This window comes from Schistocerca americana, chromosome 7 (assembly GCF_021461395.2).
Source record: "Schistocerca americana isolate TAMUIC-IGC-003095 chromosome 7, iqSchAmer2.1, whole genome shotgun sequence".
Lineage (NCBI taxonomy): Eukaryota > Metazoa > Arthropoda > Insecta > Orthoptera > Acrididae > Schistocerca > Schistocerca americana.
Genome location: NC_060125.1, coordinates 439,243,482 through 439,269,101, shown reverse-complemented (window position 1 = coordinate 439,269,101; position 25,620 = coordinate 439,243,482). Strand labels below are relative to the sequence as shown.

The window sequence follows — 25,620 nt, the reverse complement described above, 5'->3', positions numbered from 1 at the left end:
TTGCCCCTGCAACTACTGAAAAGGCTGCTGCCCCTCTTCAGGAACCACACGTTTGTCTGGCCTCTCAACAGATACCCCTCTGTTGTGGTTGCACCTACGGTACGGCTATCTGTATCGTTGAGGCACGCAAGCCTCCCCACCAACGGCAAGTTCCATGGTTCAGGGGGGGACGTTGACAATTATGGATGGCATATGGCGGAGTACCAGGCAGTGAATACTTAGAACAACATTTCCTTTAAGAACATTTCCATTTTAATAGAATATCTAAATATCTCTTCCAAGTGTACCAGTTCACCCTGTATGCTGCCAGCATCGAACACTATGTGAGCCCTCTGTTCTAAAGTTTTAAGTACATTACTCATAGTTTGCGAAAGGATATGAGAGCTAGGTGCCTACCAGTATAATCAGTATGGGTGAGCTTACAGTAAATGCAATGCCCTAAAAACCCATCTTCCTTATGTCTAATAACAACTCCAGAAACAGTAGACAGCCATTAATTTCCCATTACATTATAAATTTGATATTTTCTTGAATGGAGTTAAGATGTTAGAGAAACACAAAAATTCAGTAAATTTTTATTGGATCATAGCACGGCTTTCCCAAAAATGTAAAAAGTTCTTGGGGAAATATCAGCAAACAATATTAGAAAACTAGATGGTTTAAGTGATGTTAGACAGCCAATATCTAGGGAAAACGTGCTGCCAGAATGCAGACAGTTGCAACTAGTTGTCAGCTATTTCTTGGTATGGTGAATCCAATACTTACATGCAGTTCTGAGGTTTTCTTAAGAAACTGAAAGAATTATGTTCATGCTAATGTGATTACAATCCACACCACAGTTTAAACAGTATCTGATTAACACTATTTTACTATGCACAAGATTTTCAGTATGAATCTCCCACCTACATAAATTTCTTTACAGAACTAGGCTTTGAACCACAGCTCAATATGAACATGTCTTGTATGAGCACCGGCCTCCCATTTCTGCTCACCTGGTCTTGTACATGCAAATTTAATGTATTTTATTTACTCTTGCCTTCTACTGTCCTATCAATGAACATATCAGATGCCATATCTCTACAGCAGCACAAGTATTAATGCTGGATACAAAAAGACATACAATCTGATCACTGCGTACAAGCATGTCGAACATAAATGTCTCATCACAAATAACTCCCTAACTCCGTAACTCCCACATGGTAAGGTTGCAAACTGACATCTCCACAATAAGAACATATACTCAAGTCTAATAAAAGGTATGGCACTGACTCACCTTTCTACTAGTTTTGGCAGTGTGAGACTGACAGTCACTGTCAATGTGCGCACCAACTGTGATATCAGGCGGTTCTCCTCGTTTCACAGGTATAGGTACATTGCACAGTGGACACACTGGCACCTGTACATCTTTTTTATATGCTGAAGGACAGCTGTGGCTGTTATACGAGACATGATCTTTACTGCAAACAATCAAAACACAACATGTATTAGCTCGTAAGATATATGAATGAGTGTCATGGAAATGGAAATTAAGTCCCATGCTTCTTGACAGAGCGTAGGGAAACAATGCGGGAGACCCACACTGCCGTACTAGGCAAGAATGGAGGTGGTTTGCTGTTGCCTTCCTCCGACCATAATGGGGATGAATGAAGATGATGAAGACGTCACAACAACACCCAGTCATCTTGGGGCAGGTGAAAATCCCTGACCCTGCCAGGAATCAAACCCAGCAACCCGTGCTCAGGAAGTGAGAACGCTACCGTGAGACAACGAGCGGCAGACTAATGAGTGTTGTAGATTAAGTAATTTAAGGAGACAAGGTAACAACTCACCAAACTGTTATTAAAGCACTGAGAGAAACATAAACAAGACAATGTTGCTAGCTATTCAACAAATTCTTCTTCAGAGCTACAGAACACATGCAAACACGTCAATCTCCCCCCCCCCCCCCACCCCCCCCCCCTCCCACACACACACACACACACACACACACACAGCAACACTGTCCCTAATCAACAACATCGTGCCACACTGCGGCTTGAACAGGGATAATGGGTTGTGTCAAGGGATGTGGGAGAGAGAAGAAAGGAGCAGTGAACAGGAGGGAATACTGAGGAAGAGTGGCTGATAGCTGCAAAGGTAAGACAGCAGATGTAAGAGACAGGAATGTTCCACAGGTGAGTTCTTTTTTGGGAGAGTGAGATAAAGGAAGGAGGAGACTGGGGAGGGAAGCATTTGAATGCAGGATGGATCATGGGGCAGGAGTGGAGCAGTGGGGGGAGGGGGGGGGCAGGGACTAGCAGGCACTAAGCCAGGAGGATTACATGATCACAGAATGTGTTTAATGGACAATTTCAATCTACATAATTGTGAGTAGCTCATCTTGGGTAGCAAGGTTCCAGAAGACATAATTTTTGAAGCAGCAGTCGAAATTGGGCATATTGTGTTTAGCAACATGTTTAGTCGTTTTGAGTGACCAGCTGATTGCTGGTTATGCCAATACAAAATGCTGTGTAGACATCACAGTAGAGCTAGTATATGAAAGAACTGCTTTCACAAATGTTCCTGCCTCTGGTTGGATGGAATAAGTCTGTGATGGGACTGGAAAAGCCTGCAATAGGTGGATTTACTGGCTATCAAGAAAAAGTGTTCAGAAAAGTGGATTCTGAAAGCACGGAAAAGGAAGAGAAGCTTCGAATGACAGTAACAGGACACTGAATAACGCTAATGAATGTAAGGAATTCTACAGAAACATCAATAATTTCAGAAAGGAATTTCAATCAAAAACAGCACAATGTAGAGGACAGAATGGTGAGCTAATAGTATCACAGGAAAGAGTGTTACATTGTTTGGCAGAGTACTTTAGAGAATTATTATTCTCAGAGAATGCTGAAGTATGAGATCTACCTGAAAACAAACAAGTGAAAGAAGAGGAAAATGGGATGCCCTCAATGCAAGAGGTTCGGTTAGCAATAAAGAAACTAGCCAAAAATACATCAACTGGCAATGACAATCTGCCAGCTGATGTGGTGGAGAAAATCTTGTTAGATGCAAGCATGCCCTGATCTAAAATATATGGAGGCAAAAAGTCATCCCAGATGATTGGAGTGACATGTGCTACACATAAAAGAGAGACATCATGGAATGTGTAAACTACTGGGGAATTACATTACTGAACACCACATATGGAATATTCTCCTACCTGCTTTGCACCCATGTAAATCTTTTGCAGAAAAAGCAACAGATATATCAGGCAGGCTTTAAATCTGGTAATTAACTACTGACCAAATATCCAACCTGAGGCAGATATTTGGGAGGGAAAAAAAACCTGAGGGAATACAATATAGAAAAACATATTACATTTGTTGATATTAAAGCAGCATATGACACCACAAAAAGTAATAAGCTTATTGATGCCATTAATGAACTGGGCATACCATGACATTTAATACACCTCACAATTTTGACTAAGGAAAAAGTTGTATGTAAAGTACAGATACAAGGAAAGTTAACACTAAGTTTTGGAACTAACTGTGTGTGAGGCATGGGGATGCACTCTCATGTATGCTTTTTAACATAGCACTAGAGAAACTAATAAGGACAGCTCAAATCAACACAACAAACACAATATACAACTGAATGGTGCAGCTTCTGGCCTATGCAGTTGATGTAGGTATTATTGCAAGAACAGAACTAGCTGCTAAATAAACATATAGGCTACTGATGGTAGAAGCAACAGGAATGGGACTGGGGATGAACACCAATAAAACCAAATACATGTGAATAATACGACTAGAACTAAATACACTGTTAGAAATTGACCAAGTGCAAATAGAATCTGTTATTGAATTTGTCTCTCTGGGTCCACTGGTAACATCACAGAATGATATTATGATGGAAATAAAGTGGGGCATCCACCCAGCTGATAAATGACTTTATGGGCTGGACTCAGAAGTCCAGAAATCTGTCCAGAAGAACAAAGTGTCAGCCATATAAAAATTTTAATACATCCAGCATTAACGTATGGCTAAGAAGCCTGGTCACTGACAACTATGAGAAGAGCTAATAAGATGTTTTTGAACGAAAGGTGTTGTGTAAAATCTTTGGGGCAACTAATGAAGATGAAGCATGGATGGACTACATAATTTTGAACTTAACAGATTATATAAAGATCTTGAAATCATAAAGTTCATTAAAATCCATGTTTTTTGCATGGAACATGAAAACCAAACTGTGTAAGGGACTGCTCATCACTGCACTTGTACTATCTGTGTGTAGCCAGACTAAGGTCGGTTTATGGGATTGATGGGACCAGACTACTAGGGCCATCGGTCCCTTTTTCCACGAACTTAAAACATCTACAAAGAATAAAAACGAACAGCAGAGACGACACAGGACAAGAAAGACACAGACCAGAAAATAGAAATTAAAGTCACACCGAGTGTGACAGTGATTGGCCGACCATAGAAAAAAAGGAAAAGCTAACCACCAAGAAACGCACTAAAAACCCCAGTCTAAAATCGTAGGCCAAAGGTCAGACTCAACACAAAAAAGGACAAACACTTAGATCAAACAATAAAAAACCCCTACACAAATAAAACTCAAAACTAAATCTGCCATCCCAACGTCATCTGATAAAAGTGCAGGAAGCGTATCAGGCAACGCAAACGTCTGCCTGAGCGGAGTTAAAAGCGGGCAGTCCAACAAGAAGTGGGCCACCATCAAAGCTGAAACGCAGCAAGATAAAGGTGGGTCCTCGCGGCACAAAAAATAGCTATGTGTCATCCAGGTGTGGCCAATCCGCAGCCGGCAGAGGACAACAGAGTCCTTGCGAGAGACCCGCAAGGGGGAGCGCCACACACCGGTAGCCTCCTTGATGGCCTGAAGTTTGTTGGGTGAAGGAAGGGTGCACCATTCTTCACCCCAGGTGCGAAGTATCTTCTGCCACAAAACTGACCTGAGAGGTCGCTCTCCGAAAGGCCAATCTCCAAGGCTGGTGCACCGACAGCCTGTTTGGCCAGCGTGTCAACACATTCATTTCCCGGGATGCCTACACGACCCAGGGTCAAAACAAAGACCACAGAGTGGCCGCAACAGGCAAGAGTTTGGAGGGTCTCCTGGACAGCCATCACCAGATGAGAATGAGGGAAACACTGGTTCCGCTAAGTAGTTTACAATTGTGTCGGAGTCAATACAGACTGCTCCATTCAGTGAAGTGCAAGCACACTGACAGGGGTCCAATAGCCATAGGGTCGCCTAATCTTAGCCCAAACCTGTGATGGAGAGGTACGGAGGCCAATAGTGGAAACATACCCTTCCCAGCACTTCTGCTTGCATTGGCGAATGAGGCAGCGGGCTCGCGCACGGAGCCGTTTAAAGGCGATGAGGTGTTCCAATGAGGGATGCCACTTGCGACGCCGGAGTGCCAGCCTGCAATCTTAAATCGCCTCGGCGATCTCGGGTGACCGCCAAGGCACAGTCCACCGCCGAGGGGACCCAGAAGAACAGGGAATGGCAGATTCTGCGGCAGTAACGATGCTGATGGCGACCGGGTGAACCACCACATCAATGGCGTCATTGGTAAGAGCCTCAATGTTGGCAATGGAGGTGAACAAGTCCCAGTCAGCCTTACTCATAGCACATCTGCCGGGGCGCCCAGAAAAGTGACACTGTGGCAATGACAGAAAGATCGGAAAGTGGTCTCTACCGCACAAGTCATCATGCACACTCCGCTGGACAGATGGTAATAGGCTAGGGCTGCAGATCAAAAGGTCAATGGCTGAGTACGTGTCATGTGCCACACTGAAATGTGTGAAGGCACCAGTATTTAAAAGAGAGGTCGAGCTGTGACGATACTTGCTCAACAACACGGCCTCGGCCTGTTGGCACTGATCCACCCCACAGAGGGTTATGGGCATTGAAGTCGCCCAGTAACAAAAACGGCGGCGGCAATTGGTGTATCAGTGCAGCTAGGACATGCTGTGGGACATCACCATCCGGTGGAAGATAGAGACTGTAGACAGTTACAGCCTGAGGCGTCCACACCTGAACAGCCACAGCCTCTAAAGGTGCTTGTAGAGGGACAGACTCGGTGTAAAGAGAGTGAAGGATGTAGATGCAGACGCCACCAGATACCCTCCCATAAGCTGCCCGGTTCTTGTAATAACCCCGATAGCCATGGAGGGCGGGGGTTTGCATCACCGAAAACCAAGTTTCCTCAAAAGCAATGCAGAGGAAAGGGTGAAGGCTGAGAAGTTGCGGAGCTCAGCAAGATGGTGGAAAAAACCGCTGCAGTTCCACTGGAGGATGACATTGTCCACGACCGAGAAAGGCATGAAGGGACCAAGGAGGCAGATTACGCTGCTGGGTCACCTGCTGCCACTGATTGAGTACCGATGGGAGCGACATTCATCATGTCTGAGGGACCGGTGAGATCTAGGTCCTCAGCGGACGCCAGAATCTCCATCATGTCCTCAGATGCAGAGCTTGTAGGTAGCAGTGGAATGGATGCCACCGCGATTTCCTTGCTCTTAGGGGTCTTTGATTTTGATTTCTCACGCTGTTCCTTTGGTTTCTCTTGCTGGGAGGGCTTCTTTGATTCAGTCTCCGGGACTGAAGAGGACCGCGAAGCCCTACGACCAGCTACCTGGGGCTTCTTCAGCCCCTGGCGGGTGTCTGGTTTGCCACTGGTAGGAACCTGGGAAGGGAGTGACCCTAGGGATCCCTTCCTAGTGAGAGAAGCCAAAGAAGACATGCTTCTCCGGCTTAGAAGTCGGGACTGGTGTCCCCAATGGTTGAGGGGGTGCAGTTCCCGAGGTAGGTGGTGCGGGAGCAGCAGGGAGGGAAGCGCCCCCCACCATCAAGGGGGCAGGTGTGGTCCTCTGGCTCTGAGAGCTCACTGTACGTGGTGCAACGGATGGAGCTGTAACAGGAGCGACAGTGGCAGCATAAGATGACGTCATGCGCACGGGATGAAGCCGTTCAAATTTCCGTTTAGCCTCAGTTTAGGTCAGTCGGTCCAGGGTCTTGTATTCCATTATTTTCCGTTCCTTCTGTCCAGTGACCAAGGGGGATGGTGCTCTCCGCAGTTGATACAGATGGAAAGCGGGGCACATGGAGTATCGGGATGGGATGGACGACCACGATCGCGACATATGAGGCTGGATGCACAGCGGAAAGACATATGGCCGAACTTCCAACACTTGAAGCACCACATCGGGGGAGGGATATATGGCTTAACCTCACAGCAGTAGACCATCACCTTCACCTTCTCGGGTAATGTGTCACCCTCGAAGGCCAAGATGATGGCACCGGTGGCAACCTGATTATCCCTCGGACCCCAGTGGATTTGCCTGATGAAATGCACACCTCGTCGCTCTAAGTTGGCACACAGCTCGTCATCGGACTGTAAAGAAGGTCCCTGTGGAAGATAATGCCCTGGACCATATTTAAGTTTTTATGGGGCATGATAGTAACAGAAACATCCCCCATCTTCTTACAATCGAGTATGCTCGTGACTGGGCAGAGGATGCTGTTTTTATCAAGACTGACCCAGACCGCATTTTTGACAAGCCCTCCACCTCACCGAACTTGTCCTCTAAATGCTCTACAAAGAACTGAGGCTTCGTGGACACACAGGATTCCCCATCAGCTCTCATACAGACTAGATACCGGGGCGAATACATCTCACTGTCATTCACAGCCTTTCGTTCCTCCCAAGAGATGGAGAGCAAGCGGGACTGCAATACAATGACGAATAAGCTGGCTAAAGATCTCAATGCACGATGGACAGAATGCACCAAGTAAGACGCCCTTCCCCAATTGGCTAGCTCTTCGGAATAATTTTGAAATATGGTGGTCAAACCCAAGAGGGGCCATCACATAAGAGCCAAAACGTTTGAGACTCCTTTTAGTTGCCTCTTATGACAGGCAGGAATACCGTGGGCTCCATTCTTACCCCCGAACCCGCAAGGGGATAGCTGGACTAAGTAGTACAAAGAGTATTACTTCAGTCAATATCACAGAACCAGAGCAATATTTCATGTGCATCCCTGCACTTACTTGCTTGAAGACATTAGAGAACCACAGGAAAACAAAATCATGATGATCAGATGGTAATTTGGAATATGCTCTTAAATATGAATCCATAGTTCTACAACCACCCCATTCATTCAAAATAATCTAACACACTGACAATTACACTCACTAATTACAAACTGTTATTTCAATGACAACTGTTTCCAGTTTTCTTACATCACCTCCGAATATATTTGATTTGCCAGCATAACAACAGCCTCTGATGGACAAAATCCAAAATCTAAATACCGCATTCCTCTTCTTTTAATAATTAAAATCACATTTTCATTCCATCAGCTTCTCAAGCTCTATGTTTATGATAGAAGTAAATTGTCCATAATATATATTTCATATTTATTAATTTGTTTATAATAATAGCTGATGTTAACAGTTTTCTGGACAGTATGCCATGTATGAATTATGTACCAAGTGCTGATACCTGACTGGTACGCTTATGCACAGCAAAGAACTGCTATGATCCTAGCAATGCTCAGCTATATTTACATTATGTCTAACTGAAGTGTGCAAATATTACAACAATGGAAAGTTTTTTGTATAACAAAAATAAAGACATATGGAAGATCACTATTTAACTAAAAGAAAATATCACGATCAACTTTCTTTTAGTTTAAATAATGGCAAACAAAGCAATGAACAGTAGCTGCACACTAATTTGTAAATCCTAAAAGCAACTAAGTTAACTAGTAAAATAAAATAATAATAAAGCACAATAAAAATAAAACAATAAAATACTTTTAAAAGGATAAATGCACAGAAATATGTAAGAATAATATAACATGCTGTGAACTTGAAGAATTTGTGAGATTGGGGTGTAAAAGCTAGCCTAAGGAACAAACTAATTGTTCCTTCCCAAGCTGTAAAAATAAATGCAAAAATTTAGTACGCATTTACACTGACACTGTGTTACCATCCACAACAGATGCCAAGTCACCCTTCATAACCACACACTGCCCTCAAATGTGTAAACTGTGTGTTGTCATCAACGGACAGCTGTTGCCAGAGTAGGAACCTGTGCCTTAGATGACAATGCCTAATCTGCAAGCAATTAGACCTTCATTTCACCTCTGTTAAAGGTTAAGTTAAAAATGAGACCAGCAATCTGTGCCTAGACAAAATCAGACCACAGCCAAAGTGAGGCACTAGCTAGTGGACTGCTAGGCCAGCATTTCGCAACCACGTCTGCGATGACAAATTGTACGTGCCAAAACTGGGCCAGCCTGCTGGGGGTATTACAGCCTGAGCACAACAACTGGGTCATCATCCCATTCCGGACTATTCATCGTGGCCAGCCAGCACTGCCATTACCATGAAACCGGCATGGAGCAGCAGTATCTAAACGCAGCTGAAGGCAGGGCAATTGTGTGATGTCGAGCCTATGCTGTTCTGTGCCATGTCAATTACACAGACGCGTGCACCTCTGCCAGAACACGAACTGCTGCCTAAGCACCTGTGAGCCAGGGCAAGTGAACACTTTGCCGCCATGCTGGGAGTATGACGTGAAGGATCAGCCATCTCTGCTATTATCAGGGTATCAACCGAAAACCTCTACACTCCAAGTCCTGGAGCATGATGTGGCCTGATGTTCTTACAGCAGCAGCCACCACCCTGTGCCACAAAAAGTCAAGAGTAATGGTTGCCCACTGCTGTCAACACAGTACTGGCATACCGCGAATGTGCTGTCTCAGCTCACTGCCTCCCAAGCAACGTATGCACACTGCTCACAGTACACCATTACTGGCCACCTCAGTGTCAGAATATTACGAGGGAACATTGGACTGCACCACAGAATAGGACCACATGCACGTGCATTCCCATGTACAATTCCTCTCAGTTCCCTAAATACAAACACAGAGTCTCCAGTAACAGTCTAAGTAGAAGATTGCGGAGCCACTATTTACTTTCAAAGTGATGTAACAATGAATGTACCAGTACAAATTTTACTTTGTAGTGGAGTGTGCACTGGTTTTAAATTTCTTGGCAGCTTAAACTCTATGCCAGACTGGACCTAAAACAAAGGACCTTTTCCTCTCGCACAAAAGTACTCTACCAACTAATCTCAGTTCCCAGGTTCCAGTCCTAGTGTGGCACACAGTTTTAATCACTGTGGAAGTTGCATAACGTACAAGTCCTATAATCACAGTTGGAATTGGGTATCGGAATTTGTAAAGAACTAAACATACGATTTTAGGTAGTTGTCGAAAGCTAGGATTCGTGGTTTATCTGACCTGTGGAAAGGTGCACTGACCTTGTGAAATGACATCCAACAAAGGCTCATGATTGGTTGCATCCTCTGGATCACTTCGAAGAGCCTGCAAAGGTTTCGTGTGTCCAGTGATAAATCTTTTTCAGATGTGACTGAGGCACAGTGTGGATTTGCAAAATTGAAAAGGAAGTGTACGCCACACCTTTCTCACATTTTCTACTCTCTTCATTTTCGCAGGAAGAGCATCAGAAGGAAATATACAAACACACAAGGCTGAGGCCCAGCTGTGATTAGTAGTGATCTGGGGATGGTTAGTGGAAAACAGAAGATGTGATGGGTATGGAAGGGGAGTGATAGCATGGTAGGAGTGGGAAAGATGCTGTACTGCTGGCTGTGAGAATGTGCAGGAACATGGCAGGGTCAGGATAGTGGGCCACTAAGTGCAGCATTGGAAGGCTGAGCTGGAGGGTAGGAAGGGGGGAAGGAGGAGAATGAAGAGAAGCAGAGAAAAGGAAGGACTATGCAGAAGTGCTGAGGGGATGAAATGTACATGTGAGGCTGGAACATGAGCAAGGAAAGGCCAACAGAGGCAGTTGGAAGACATGAAATTGTAAATGTTGAGGCCAGGAGAAACAAACAAAATATTGCAGGAAGAGCTCCCACTTGCACAGTTCAGAAAAGCTAAGTTAACATTGGTGGAGAAAGTCCAGCTGTCACCGGCTGTAAAGCAGTCACTGAAGTAGAGCACACTATGCTGCATGGCAACTGAGTGGTCCAGTTTTTTCTTGGTATTTGGCAATGGTCAAACAAGCAGAAAGACCATTTGCTAGTGGTCACACCCATATAGCATGCCACACATAGTTGCATCTAAACTGACATACTAAATGGCTGCTTTCGCAAGTGGTCCTGCCTTTGATGTGCTACAGAATGACAGTGACAGGACCGGAGTAGTTGGCAGTGGCAGGATGTGTGGGGCCGGAGTATGAGACATAATTGGTTGGGAGCAGAGGTAGAATAGGGATGAGCAAGGATGTTGTGTAGTTTGGGTTGGTGACAGAATACCACTGTGAGAGGGGTGAGAACGATACTTTTCAATTTAGAGCAAGATGAACCATCAAAACTCTGTTGGTGGTGGAGAATGAGATTCAGTTGCTCCAGTCTTAGGTGACACTGAGTTACAGAATTGGGGGGGGGGGGGGGGGGGTCCTCTGAGACGGCCAATCAATGGGTATGTAGGGATGGTATAGTCTGTCGGTAAACTGAAGAGCGAGTGAGCGAGCGAGCGAGTCCCCACTCTGCCAACCCAGCTACGTCACAAGACACTTCTACAGGCTGCTTCACAATGTAGTATCGGCCCTGCCGCAGCGCATGCTTTAAATCTGTGGTGATGCCACGTACAGATACGTCTCTGCTGCGTTCACTTTTAGACAAATGCATTAAGACCATAAGGAATACAAAAAACAATAGCTTCTTCCAAAACACAACATTATACAGTAAATAATATTAAGATAAGAATGGAAGTCAGGATTATACTACAAACATAGAACCGAATGCCTGTTCATGTGAATTTATTGTATGTTCCTCTATTGCTATTCATAAAATGAACCCCATATAAGGCAATCAATCTGTAGAATTTAAGGCTTGTTCTTACTTTGTGTTTCAACTAAAAGGTAGAAGTTTTCTTTGAAGGACTTGCAACAAGAAGAGTTTTTAAAAAGTAAGCAGAAATTTATAATTTGGTGTGTTGTATTAGTCCGATTGGCACTACTACTTTGTTACTGTCTTTGTAAACATGTCTCAAAAGTATGTGTACAATGTTATGCATATTAGGTATTTACTCTGTTGTCAGCTGTCAAAAAGGTTGTGTGTGTTTTTGTAGCATCAAGGATTATTTGTTTTGCATAAAAACAGATTAGAGAATCTGTCTTAAATTTTGTTATAGGAATGGAATAAAGTGTATGAATTTTTTAGAAATTTTAAGTATATGAGTGAACCAAGGGCATACAAGTGGTATAAACATTTCAAAGCAGGCCTTAAAGGACAGCAGTTTTACAAGCATGCATGAGATTAAAAATGCACAGTTAAGAGACCTATAAACTATCCCGAAGAAACAGTACCTAAAGAATTGGAAAAAGCACTGGCACAAGTGTATAGTATGCAATGGGGAATATTTTGAAGAGGATAACATTGCTGTGTACCAAAAAATAAAAATTAATATGTGAACGCACCTCGTATGTCAAGGTTTTTGCTTAGAAGTACAGAATAATGTACATGTTTCGAAGAAAATTTCAGCAGTGTTTAGACTAGCTATTGCACACATATTTAAAGCAATATGTCTCAGAGTCAGTTGAATAGAGACTCAGATAGAGATTAAGTGTTCCATAATCATCAAAGGTTTTACGTGATTTTGAAACTGTCTATAGCGATCGGTTTCCTCCCAAGATTATTAGTTTTCCTTCATGGCAATTCCACTAAACCATGCGGCTTATTTTTGCGTTCATTCCTTATGCATCCTATTGGATGAGGCTGACATTTGTATAAATTGTAGCCCTTTGATTGGGACAGGTCATATTAGTCAACAGTTCTTTTTGGCCACCTCTTTAATATACGCTGTAATAACATTAGAGATGATCGAACTCTTGTTTCTCCGCAAATACCTCCTCTTCCTCGTATTCTGCACATTTTCTTGCAATGCTTGATGATTATCCATCATTTTCAGACATTGAAGTATATCATTAAGTACACAAACTTAACTGGCTGACACTGGCAACTAAGATTCCACGAACAGAAACGACGTATATCACTGCACGCCGACCTACACAGCTAGACAGCTAACGGGCAACACATTTTGGGTTCCCCTGTAGGCCGATGGCAGCGTTCTTCCGGGAAAGGCCACTTCCCCAACCTCGCTCTTGAGTTTACAGACAGACTATAGATGGCTGAGGAGACAAGAGACAAGGCATGGGAGATCTGTTTCTGGGCAAGGAGTGGAGGGTTTACCATTGTTTGGTTACACTGTGCTAACAATTTCCAGAGCGATTCTTCAAGCATAAAACATTTTTTCAATAGCACATGTTGCAAAGTGTCGAAGCAAATTTTCAGCTTCAAGACAGCTACAGAAATGTAGTACTGCTGCCAGTTTTGGCAGATCCTTCAATGATTTTACATGATGGATCACATTTATTAAGGCTATGTCTTGACAACAGGTATCACCCTCTCCCTTCTATCATCATCTCCTACACAACACCATTACGGTCATCAGCACTTAACAGATACACTTCCATACAAAGCTTTATACTTCGTGATGGAAAGGTGTCTGTGGGCACTGAGAATAGGAGAAACCTTTCAATTAGGTGGCTGAACCTGCTCTTCAGGACCTCCCACCCATTCATGCCATACGAGTTTACTTTCACTTTTACTAAATTCCTATGACACTCTTCACTAAATTTGGAATTCAAAAGTTTTTTTTACCTTCTGATCAAGACAACAGACTCATGATGTTTGATCTGTATTACATATGGGACAGTCAATCAAATGTAACTTTCGATTCTCTGCCATACAACATACTGTGGTGAAAAAAGAAGTACCAAAAATGGGAAAGAAATATTAGTGCAAAAACCAGTGAATGAAACAAATTATATTTGTGCCAAACAGTGGAAAAGTTAGAGCAAGCTCAAATCTAAATTTGTGCTGACATGACAAAATCCAATAAAAGCGGTCAGAGTAACCAGCTTTATGTCCAAAGAATATCCTATTTAAACAACAGCAAGATGTGCCTGGGTTAAGAAGAATTTAGCATACTGGAGTATCCAAAAAATAGTTTTATCTTTACATAATAAAATTATAAATTACTGTTATTTTCTTTGCTGTGCAAATTAATTGCAAAACTAACATAGGAGATTAGATAACATATTTTCTTACATCATCTAAAAAAAAGAAGTCAGGAAAGTTAACCTACCAGAAAATTTTTTCACATGCATCACACTTCAACGGCAGATAATCTGAAAAATTAAAATAACAAAATAAACACATTTATATAAGCTTTTCCAAAATAGTAATGAATTATTTCGCTGTGCAAAATAAAAATAATTTCACACCAGTTCTCTTCAGCTATTTCTAGAAGTAGTTAGATAAATTAAGCTTATAAAACTAAACCAGTTAGCACATATAAACATCTAAGGGAAATTGCTTTTGTTGACTGCACCACAAAAAATTTTGGGTTATTAAACTTCTAAAGTGAAATAAAATGAGTCACTACTGAAAAAGGAAACATGCAAAATTATTGACTATCAATGGAGCTAAGATGGAGTTTACACAAATATTAAAAAAAAAACAACGATTTTAGATGTCTCAATTCATACTGAATTAGCAACACGATGACAAAGTGACATTATAAATGTAACTGGCTGAGTGACTTGGTTCATGTACTCAACAAAGACCATTTTTCTAGACAAACAAGAGCTGGTATGGTTACTTAAAGCTCTCACAGAGGTCAGAGACAGAATGTATGAAAAACAGCTACTGAGCTAGTAGTTTCCAGCTTCAGCTATTATAGCATGTAGGCCTCAGTGTACTGCCTTCTATAAAGCTTAAAGTCATTTTGATAAATAAACACTTTATTTGCATTGCCTCTGACGAGTTTGTTTAGCTTCTGCTGTGTGCTTGTACATTACTTTTAACTTATGTCATTTCAATTATTTCTTCACATTTAAGTCATCAGCCTTTTGACTAGTCTGTTGTGGTCTTCCATTCCTGGATGACTAAGTGTTCTACGGACAAATTGCGCTTCACGCGCCTTTAGAGCAGTGGTTTCCATAATAAAACCTCATGCTTTTGACCATTGCTGGGTTATCTGCCTTTGAGCACAGCTTCCCGTCAGAAGAGCAGGAGGATGCCCTAAACCTTTTAAGCTCCTTCATCTTCTTTGACAATGTAATTAACTGAATGAGTATGACTTCTTATATCAAAAATCTTTGGTCAACATAAATCATTTCATTAATTTGTAAAAAGGTAAATTTTTTGTGAAAGAGAAAGTTGATTTGAACATTATAGTATTTTACTAAGCACGGTTCTATTGAAATTGGTATGTCCTTGCATTCCTTTGGTCTTTGAAGTGACTGAACCAGACAGCCATGGAGGAGACAGTTTAGCAAGGACTCCAGTTTATGGCACAAATTGCCATTTTTCCTATCAATGAATCATTGCCAAAGGTGAAAGAAGTCATAAAAAAAATAAAAAATATATCATAGGACCAACATGTGATTGAAACACAAACATTTGGATTTAGTATCCATTACACCACAGATGGGCCACATCAGTGAAGAACCGTCTTTATAAAAGCTTTTATTTCACGTAACCCTAGGACGCCTGGGGGGGGAGGGAGAGGGGGGGGGGGGGTCGCTGAACCCACAATTTTTTTATGTCTCCTGCTTTTGCCCAAGGAATTTTCATACTACATATTCCCTTTGAATTATTGTTTGTTGGCTACTTTATGAAACGTTAGTGTCAATATATTTTATAGAAAATTCCTGCTTTGAAAGAAAAAATAAACAAACTTATTATGGGTCCAACAACCCCCCCCCCCCCCCCCTTAGGCTTCCATGCTATAGAAAATTTCCCTTAGTAGGATTTCGTATTTCTCATCTCTACAACAATGCAAGTTAGTTTCTTGTTGGTTGGTCTTCTTGATATTCACAACAATCGGTTTACTTTCAGAGGAAGTGACTGTTGATGTCAGTCAGCTGTTATTTATTTCGTAAACTTGCAGTGAGTTAGTGCAGTTCCTTACTGTCCCCACCCAGACTTAGAAATGACTAAAAGAATACGTGACTCATCTTTAGAAAGTGTTCTGAATGAAATATTAAATGAAGATTCTGACTCTGGGAGTGAAAGTTAACATGAGGATGGTATTATGGAGTATGATTCAGATCGGGAAAGTGATGCGGATGTTAGAGAAGATGAAGATAGCGCAGCTTCAGGCAGTGACCATCGGGATGTTATTGTGGCCAAGTCTGGAAGAAGGTACGTAATCACACACCCTAGAGTTCCTCGGAGGTCTGTTGCCAATATAGTAAGGGAGCAGGCAGGAGTAACTCCAGCTGGTGTTTGCCATTCACTTGGAGAAGCCTTGAAGTTGCTTCTTACGCCTGACATCATGGATGTTATAGTATAACATTCAAATGAAGAGGCAGTTAGGCGAAATGTTAATTTGACTAATGAGAAAGAATTGTATGCCTTTATAGGAATCCTGATATTTATGGGGGCAAATAAGGACAATTCTGTCAGTGTACACGATCTTTGGTCAGACCTAATGGGTCAGCCATTTTACAAGGGTATTATGGCATGAGAATGTTTCAAGGAACTTATTGCAATCATAAGGTTTGATGACAAAAGTACCAGCCAGCTAAGAAGGGAAGCAGACAAGTTCACAGCAATCCGTGATGTTTTCAACAAAGTGAATGATAGGTTTCCACTACTGTATAAACCAGGGGTCCACCTCACCATTGATGAAATGCTCAGCTTGTTTAGAGGGCACTGCCCCTTCAAAGTATTTATGAAGGATAAACCGGGCAAGTATGGCATCCTTATACACATGATGTCCGATGCAGTTGGCAGATACGTCTTGAATATGGAACCCTATGCAGGTACTGTTCAGAATTTGTCGAAAGAAGAATTGGGTTCAGCAGCTGTCGTCAAATGTCTGGTAGCATCTGTGAAAAATACTGGTCGAAATATTACTACAGACCGATACTACACATCGGTGGATTTGGCGGAAGAGTTATACCAAGACTACAAAGCTACTACAGTAGGAACTCTCCAGTCAAACAGGAAGCATATTCCAGACATAATGAAGAATACGTCAAATCGAGAGCTATATTCGTCAATGTTCTTGTTACAGACCCATCAACAGGTAGGCCTCCAGTAACTTTGGTGTCCTACATAGCAAAAATGAAACCACGTAAAAACTTACTGATGTTGTCAACAATGCACCAAGATAAAGGCACTGTTGGAGGAGAGAAGAATAAAACCGAGATAAATGCATATTATAATTCCACTAACGGTGGAATTGATACCATTGATCAAATGGCGCGTCTGTACACCTGCAAGATCGGAACAAAGAGATGGCCTCTATCTGTATTTTACTCTCTCATTGACATTTGTGCTATCAATGCAACCACCATATTCATCCAGCAACATCCAAGATGGAAGAAAAGAAACACAACAAACGGAAACTTTATCTTCTGCAAGCTGGGATGGAACTAGTGAAATTGCAGGTGGAAGAAAGAAGTGCCAATGCAAGAGGGTTATCTAACCAAATTGTTCCATCAATGGATACTATTCTACAAAAGAAAATTAAAGAAGTGACAACAGAAGCATGTCAGCCTCTTGCAGGGAAAGGTCAGTGCCATATTTTTGTACGAGAAGCTAAAACAAAGAAGCAGAAGTACAACTATCTGAGTAAAACAAAATAGTATTGTGGACACTGTCATAAACATGTGTGTAACACACATTCAGAAAAAATTGTGAAGAGTGTCTCTTGCCTTGAAGTTGAGGACTCAAGAGTAGTCTATTGTATATGAACACATCTTTATTTTGTATTGTAATATGTCAATTTTTTATTCACTCAATCCAATATTTATAACAATTAACAACATTTATAAACCGATGCCTTAGTTAAAATACATAAACCATTTTTAAAGTTGTAATTTTTCGTCAGTAAACTTATTTAATACCTGTGGGCTCACCGAACCCCCCCCCCCCCCCTTAGGCATCCAAGTTAGAAAAAAATGCTTGGGCATCCTAGGGTTACAAGCCCTAAGCAATCATTTGGTATCCTCTGCCTGATAAACAAAAACAAATTTCTATGTGAGAACTGCACAGGAAAGAATGTTCTGCATTTAAACAGGCTGGGGTCTGTAACACTCAGCAGAATATTTACAGATGTCTGCAAATGCATTAGGAACAATGGAAACTACTGTGGCCTAATGGGATGAAAAATCAGATGTTCTACTTGAAAAAGCCAAATGTAAGCACCATCCAAACCAGGAAGCCTTACAGAATACACTCTCCAAACATGTGAGTCAGCAAAAAGGAACTTATACAAAAAAAACTACTCTAGAACATCCAGTACATTGGTAACAAGAACCTAGAACAAAAATAGAAGTACTTATAAGTGAAACACAAGCAGATATATTTTATAATCACTGAATATAGGCTAACTCAAAGTCAGATAGGTAATCTGACAATAAAGCAGTATATCTTCTCCATTTACATCCGTAGTTCTAAACACAGAAGTTGTGGAGTTTCAATGTCTATTAAAACAGGAAAATTCCTAAAGACTGCAAATAGTGAAGGTGTGAGATTATTCATAGGTAATGAACAGTGATTGAAATTACTGGTGTTGTGACAGATGACATATAAGTGGGTTTTGTATGTACAGAACAACTAACTTAATACGAATGAATATGGAGAGATATTTATTATATGTCGAGATTTCAGTACCGATATGGGAAAAGGAACAAAGACAAGTCAACATTTTGAAGAACTATTAATACAGTATAACATTGCCACAAAAATATATGTATAACAAGGGTGACTTCTCGAAGTCAGACAATTATTGACAACAACAACATTAGTAATATTAGTTCTAATATAACTACAGGTTTGCCACAAGTTTCCCTAGTGAAATCCCCTGATTTCCAGACAAGTTTTAGCATCTACCCTGACAAATTTTGGGACCTCAAGGGTAAGGAAAGACATAAGCTGACAAAAAAATGTATGGACTTCTGTATTTCTAAAGGTGTGAGCCATCATCTTAAGTACCAACATCAACATCTTGTGTGATGAACTGCTTTTAGATGGAGGAAGCAAGCCAAATGGTATATATGTTTCATTAGGACCAATGATGTTATTTCATTTCAATAAAGCAAAACACATTTGGTGACAAAAATAGCCTACAAATTTTGTTTGAGTCGCAAGACAGATTTAAAATACCTTCACTGCAATCAGAAATAACCACAGAAAAAGTAGGCCACCTGAAAGAAATGTATAAGTTGGGGAACTACTACTACTACTATTACAAATATTCGGTTCTACAGCCCTTGGAGGGCCTTGGCCTGCATCACAATATCCTGCCATTCCATCTGGTCCATGGCTTTCCGTCTCCATCTTCTGACACACAGCTTTTTCACGTCTTCAATTCTGTCCATCCATCTCTTTCTGGGACGACCCTTCTGTTGTCTGCCTCCAGCCCTGCCATCAAAAATCTTCTTACATGTTCTGTTTTCCTCCATTCTGACCATGTGTCCTGCCCATCACAGTCTTCTTGTTTTAACAGTAGTGACAATGACAGGTTCTTCAAAAAGTTGTCCTGATTCTGCATTCGTACGGATGCACCAACCTTCTTGATCGTATATTGACCCATATATTTTACGCAGAACCTTTCTCCCCCGAATGCTAAGGATCCTTTCCTCATTTGCAGTCATGGCCCATGTCTCAGCATCATACATAACTACTGGTATTATAATTGTTTTGTAAATAAGGATTTTAGATTTTCGTGATAGAAGTGAGCTCCTAAGCATGGGTAGTGTGGCAAAGTAGCATCTGTTGCCTGTTGCTATTCTAGCTGATGTCATTTGTCTCTGTGATAGTCGATCTGAGGTATTTGAAGTCTCTCACCCTTCCAAACTGTTTGTCGGCTATCCTGAGATTTGGTAGGTTTCGCTGGTTGGTCATTGCCATATATTTGGTCTTTATGACATTGACTACCAGGCCAAGTTCCCTTGCAATTCTCTCCAGTTGTTGATAGGCATCTGCCAGCACAGCGGTGTTTCGTGCGAGTAATGCCACATCATCTGCGAAGGCCAGGTACTGCAGTGAACAATTAAAAGTGGTTCCTCCTCTATTTAACTCTACCTGACTTATGACTTTTTCTAGGCAGGTTGAATAGCAGTGAGGAGATATTGTCACCCTGTCTCAGTCCCTTCTTCACTTCCACTTCTCTGGAGATTTCGTCCTGTATTTTTACTTTACAGTTGGTTTCACTGAGGGTCATCATAGTAAGTTTAACAAGCTTCTTCGGTATTCCTGCCTCTTCCATCACATTCTGCAATGTCACTCTTGATATGCTATCATAGACTTGTTTAAAATCGATATAAAGCTGATGTGTGTGTAATTGGTGTTTATAACATATTTCAAGTAGCATGTGTAATGTGAATATCTGGTCAGTTGTTGACCTTTTCCTTCTAAAGCCACTCCGATAGTCTCCAATTCTCTCTTCCACATAGAGAGTAAGCCTCCTAGTTAGGATCTTGGAGAACACTTTATATGTAGTATTTAGCAGGGATATTCCTCGGTAATTCTGTCAGTTTAATTTACCTCCTTTTTTATGGATGGCACACATAATAGCCATTTTCCACTCCATTGGCATGCTCTCTTCCTGCCAGATGTTCAGTATTACTTTATGTATTGTTTTCCACAATGCTTCCCCACCATATTTGAGAAGTTCCACCTGGATGTGATCTTCTCCAGGTGCCCTATTATTTTTTAAGATCTTAGTGGCTTGTATCACTTCCTCCAGTGTGGGTTCTGGTGTTAAGACCTTTTGTCCATAATAAGTTATTTCCACCAGTCTTCTTGTTCTAATCTTCTACTTCTGGGTTCAGTAACTCTTGGAAGTATTCTACCCATCTGTCAAGTGTCTTATTACTCTCCCCTATAAAATCCCCTTATTTATTTCTACATAAATTTGTTATGGCTTGAAACTCAGCCTTTCTTTCTTTAATCTTTTGGTATATTTCACATACTTGCTTCTCTTCTCCTAGCTGTTCCATTTCTTCCTTTTTTTTTCTTTTCTAGTGCTCTTTTCTTCTTTCTGCAAACCCTCTTAGTTACATGGCACTTCTCATTATATTCATTCAGATTTGCTCTAGTTCTTCTCTGAAATAATTTCATTCGTGCTATGTTACGCTCCTTAATTCTTCTCATACATTCTTCATCAAACCAATCTGCCTTCCTTTGAGCCTGTACATGTCCCAAAACCTCCCCAGCTGCCTCAATTATTGCAGTCTTACATCGTTTCCACATTATTTCTACATGTTCATTTGATGAGTCAGTATTGTTCTTAATCCCCTCTTCTATTTTCGCCTGATATGCTCTCCGTATTTCTTCTGACATTAGTTTCTTAATGTCAAAATGTTTCTGTTTGTGGTCTTTTTGTTTACTCAATAGTGAGATCCTTTGCCTGTACTTACTTCTTACTAGATTATGGTCTGAACTGCAGTCAGCTCTACGTTGGCTTCTAACATCCATTACATCTGATCTGTGCCTCCTGTTAATATATGGTCTATCTCATTTCTACTCTGTCCATCTGGTGACATCCATGTTTCTTTGTGTATATTTTTGTGTGGAAACCATGTACTGCTGAGTCATGTTTTTACTTATAGCAAAATTTACAACCGAAATTCCATTATCATTCGATATTTCATGGCAGCTATGTCTTCCTATAGTTGGCTGATAAGCCTCTTCTTTCCCTACTTTTACATTCAAGTCTCATATTAAGATCTTAACATCATGTTTAGGAGCCTGATTGTACAACTCCTCTACTTTGCTATAAAACTCATCCTTCTGTTGTTCATCTGCCTCCTCTGTGGGTACATGTACATTTATAATTGTTATGCTGAATACTTTTCCCTTTAATCTTAATATGGACATTGGTTCGTTGATTGGTTCGAAGCGCATTACAGCATGCTTCAGTCCTTTAAAGGCCACAAAAGCTGTATCAAAGGTATTCATACTCCCGCCACTATAGAAGATTGTGAAATTTCTCGAGTGCATTGTGTCACATCCCTTCCACCTACTTTCCTGGAGAACCAATAGATTTATAACGTAGTTGTTTGCTTGTGTTAGCAGTTGCTGTAGGGCTCCATCTTGGGATAGGCACTGCACGTTCCATGTTCCTATGTACATATCTCTCAACCTTTTTTTGTTTGCTGGGGTCATCATAAGGTGGGGAAGAGTTGGGTAAACCAACACCATAAGTGACCGCGATTAAAATGTTGGTTCTACTATGTCCGTTATTGTTGGTTATTACCCAATGTGTTATGTCTATTATTCTACAGGTATTGTGTAATTTTTCTTTCAGGAAGTGCATTGAGTGCATAGTGTACAATCTGCCAGCGACTGCCACAACTTTCTTCTTCTTGTCGTCCATACTTTCTAATATATAAACTACTTTCGAAATGCAAAAATGTACTAGAATACATAGAAAGCCTATAAAACGCCGCACTGTACAACGTAGTTGTGGTGAGACAGTCGCAATTCCTGAAATCCATCGCCCACGGCCTCTGGCCTGCCGAGGAGCACAACAGTCCTGGGTCCATGGGTAACCCACGAAAATCCACTGCATTATGCCTCACAGAGACAGACAGGGCCTGCACATTAGTGGGAAACTATGGGCTTCAGATCGGCAGGCCTGATCCGTTAGAGATACTTGCAGAAATGACCTGTGGTTTTGGCCTGTCATGGAAGTCCAATCATGTAACCAGTTATTCACGTGTCACAGACACCATGTTGATGAAATGAGACTGCGATGATCAACCATGCAACAGATAACTTGTGCAAATACTCTTGAGAATCAATACTAATGACGATAGGTAACAACTCACCAGCACACACACACATTCACACAATCACTCAGACACAACTCGTACACACATGACCATTGTCTTCGGCCGCTGCATCAACAAGCTCTGAGAATCACATCCAAACAAACCACTCCTCACACCACCCTGCCTCTCATTGGCAGCTGCTAGGCTAGCAGCAAGTAGTGGTGGCAGCACTGACTGCAGGCTGAGGGAAATGGCAGGAAGGGGAGAAGCAGTAAGAATGAGAGATTTGGGAAGCAGTGCACATATTCCACTGCGCCCAGCCAGCGACGAAGCATGACATCTCAGTAAACAAACAATTTCATGCTACTGAGCCAAAAATGATATTTTTCCAGTTTATCCCAAATTTCCCTGATACATTTGAAATTCCCTGATTTCCAGAACTTGTGGCAACCCTGTACTATGAGTCACATGTAGTTAAACAGAAATATTTGGTCACACGTGAGCTTATCTGCTTTTGCAGATGTAATGACATAGTATCAGAAACAAAATGAGCCACCAAAGAAATCAGAATCAGGAAGCAAAATGTTAACATCTTAAAAACAATATTAAGCAAGGAAACAAGGAATGAAACTCTACATGAGCCATGCCCCAAATTGATAGGTCATGTCACATTCTCAACAGTATTCATCTTTGGCCAAAGAGAATAACTGGTGGCCTGACGGCCATGCCAGCAGCGGCCTTGCTCTCTTGAAGTTCGGTGGTGGAACCGTGAAGTTGGTCGAAGAGCAGAGCCAGGAGTGGGGTCGCAATTTCATTTGGTATTGGTTCAAGTGGCCTCATATTCTGGTTCATAGTCGCAATCCTTCCTGGTGCACATGAAGCGTGCTGGCCACGGTGACTTGGACTGATCAGAGTGGAACGAGGAGTAAGCCCCCTGCCATTTATCACCATAACAGTGCTCATGTGGACAGCAGATAGTAGAGAGGGAATCCTCAAGGGGGAAGCAGCTCTCACATTGATATCAACTTCAATTTTCTAACAGCCTGCCAGATTTTATTCTGGGTGAGCACATTCTGCAACTTTCCCAGTCAATAACAATGTTGTGTTGCACAGTGTAGCCTTAGTGTAAGAAAGTTTGCTGTGCAACCAATTCTTTCAATCTCTTTAGAGGTGTTAACCAATGATGCTGTGTATTCTGCTCCACGTGTTACTGGCTGGTGTACATCTGATTTTATGGGGCCGGACAAGCATGTTTTAGATAGCTAAATTGCATGCAGTGCAACTCAGCCTCCCTTGGTATTTCTGGTTTTCATAATTATGTTTTTAACAACTGTACTGTTTTATATTTTGTGATTCATAAAACAATTCTGCAACACACTCCCAATTTGTGCTTTGTTTGAATGCCTGATCAGTGCAATTTGTAAGAGAAATTTGTGGATTAATTCTGCTTGCTTCCGATGTGTTGACGGGAGCTGCTTTTGTTTGGTGCAGTAGCTTTGAGTGCAGCAAGCCCTAACTGTTGTTTATACAGTGAAGTGGAACTGCTTGCACTGGATGTTGGCATTTACCTCACCTGCTGAAGAACTTAATTTTTATTAAGCTATTAACTCAGATGTTGCTCGAACATCCGTTCACTCATTACACTTACTCAGCCTGAGTCCTCTAGTTCACATGCGAATGCAGTTGCATTTATTTAAATCATATGGGTTCAAAATAAAGCACTTTTTAAATTTCTTGTAAACTGTTAAGCTTTCAGTTCTTGTCTAAGTGCATGTGTGTTCATTAAATATCGGATACCTTGCTGTCAAATTTTGGTGTGTGACCACTGATTGATTTAATTGGTAATTACCTTAAGCTGCACGTTTTGTTCGTCATTTTGAACACACAAGTGCCATTAGAAATCACTGGGAATTTATTAGGTTCAATTTAAATGTATTTGTTGTTGAATATAAGATTCCTGTGGTTAACGGCAGCACCTAAGGCGTAAATTTGACCAGTTGTTATCAAACACACTTTAAAATTACTGTATGTTTGTGTTTTACAATGAGATGGTGTCTCGCTTTTGACGAGTCTTGCACGTCAAGTGTCCCGATTAACTGGTAGTGTCAGAACTGAAACTTGTTCGTCTGATTTCAGTTGACACATTCCAACTGTCTGCATCTATGACGTCACTACATACACATGGCTACAAAAACTTGGGGGGGGGGGGGGGGGGGGAGGGGGGGGAATACAACATTCTCCTATACCAACAAAATCTACAGGAATCAGACACTTCTCTTGATTTATACAACTCAACCACAGCTGACGATATCAAAACACCAAAACATCTACAGCTATAACTACAAAATTGGAATCTGACATTTCCCTTGACCTATATTGGCCAACTGCAACTACTGATACGAAAAAAACTAAAAATACAATGAAAAATAAAACTAAAACCACACCACCTCAAAAATCCAAAAGGGTCATGCCACATCAAAGGGACCAGTATTGAAAGGAGTCTCCACATGACCATCTCCAAATCTAATGAAATTTGGTGTGAAGGTTCTATATGGTTTTTCATGCTTATACACCATATTTGAGTGCAGTATCTTCAGTTGTTGAATTTTTTAGGGACTTTTAAAGAGAGGCTACTCAAATATGCATCATTTATGAAGGTGCAAATGTGCCAAGTTTGCTACGCTTTTTTTTTTTTTACAAGTTCTAGCACACATT

At 41.4% G+C, this 25,620-nt stretch overlaps 1 protein-coding gene across 1 annotated transcript in view; it reads right to left on the bottom strand.

Annotated features, from left to right (window-relative positions):
• The window catches only part of LOC124621844 (AN1-type zinc finger protein 2A), a 63,757-nt gene that overhangs the window by 34,530 nt on the left and 3,607 nt on the right, over positions 1-25,620 (bottom strand). Inside the window, exons 2-3 of the mRNA XM_047147289.1 lie at positions 14,256-14,298; positions 1,274-1,457 (exon numbers count right to left, since the gene is read on the bottom strand). Coding sequence (XP_047003245.1) covers positions 1,274-1,457; positions 14,256-14,298 — 227 coding nt within the window. The remainder of the gene's footprint in view (positions 1-1,273; positions 1,458-14,255; positions 14,299-25,620) is intronic.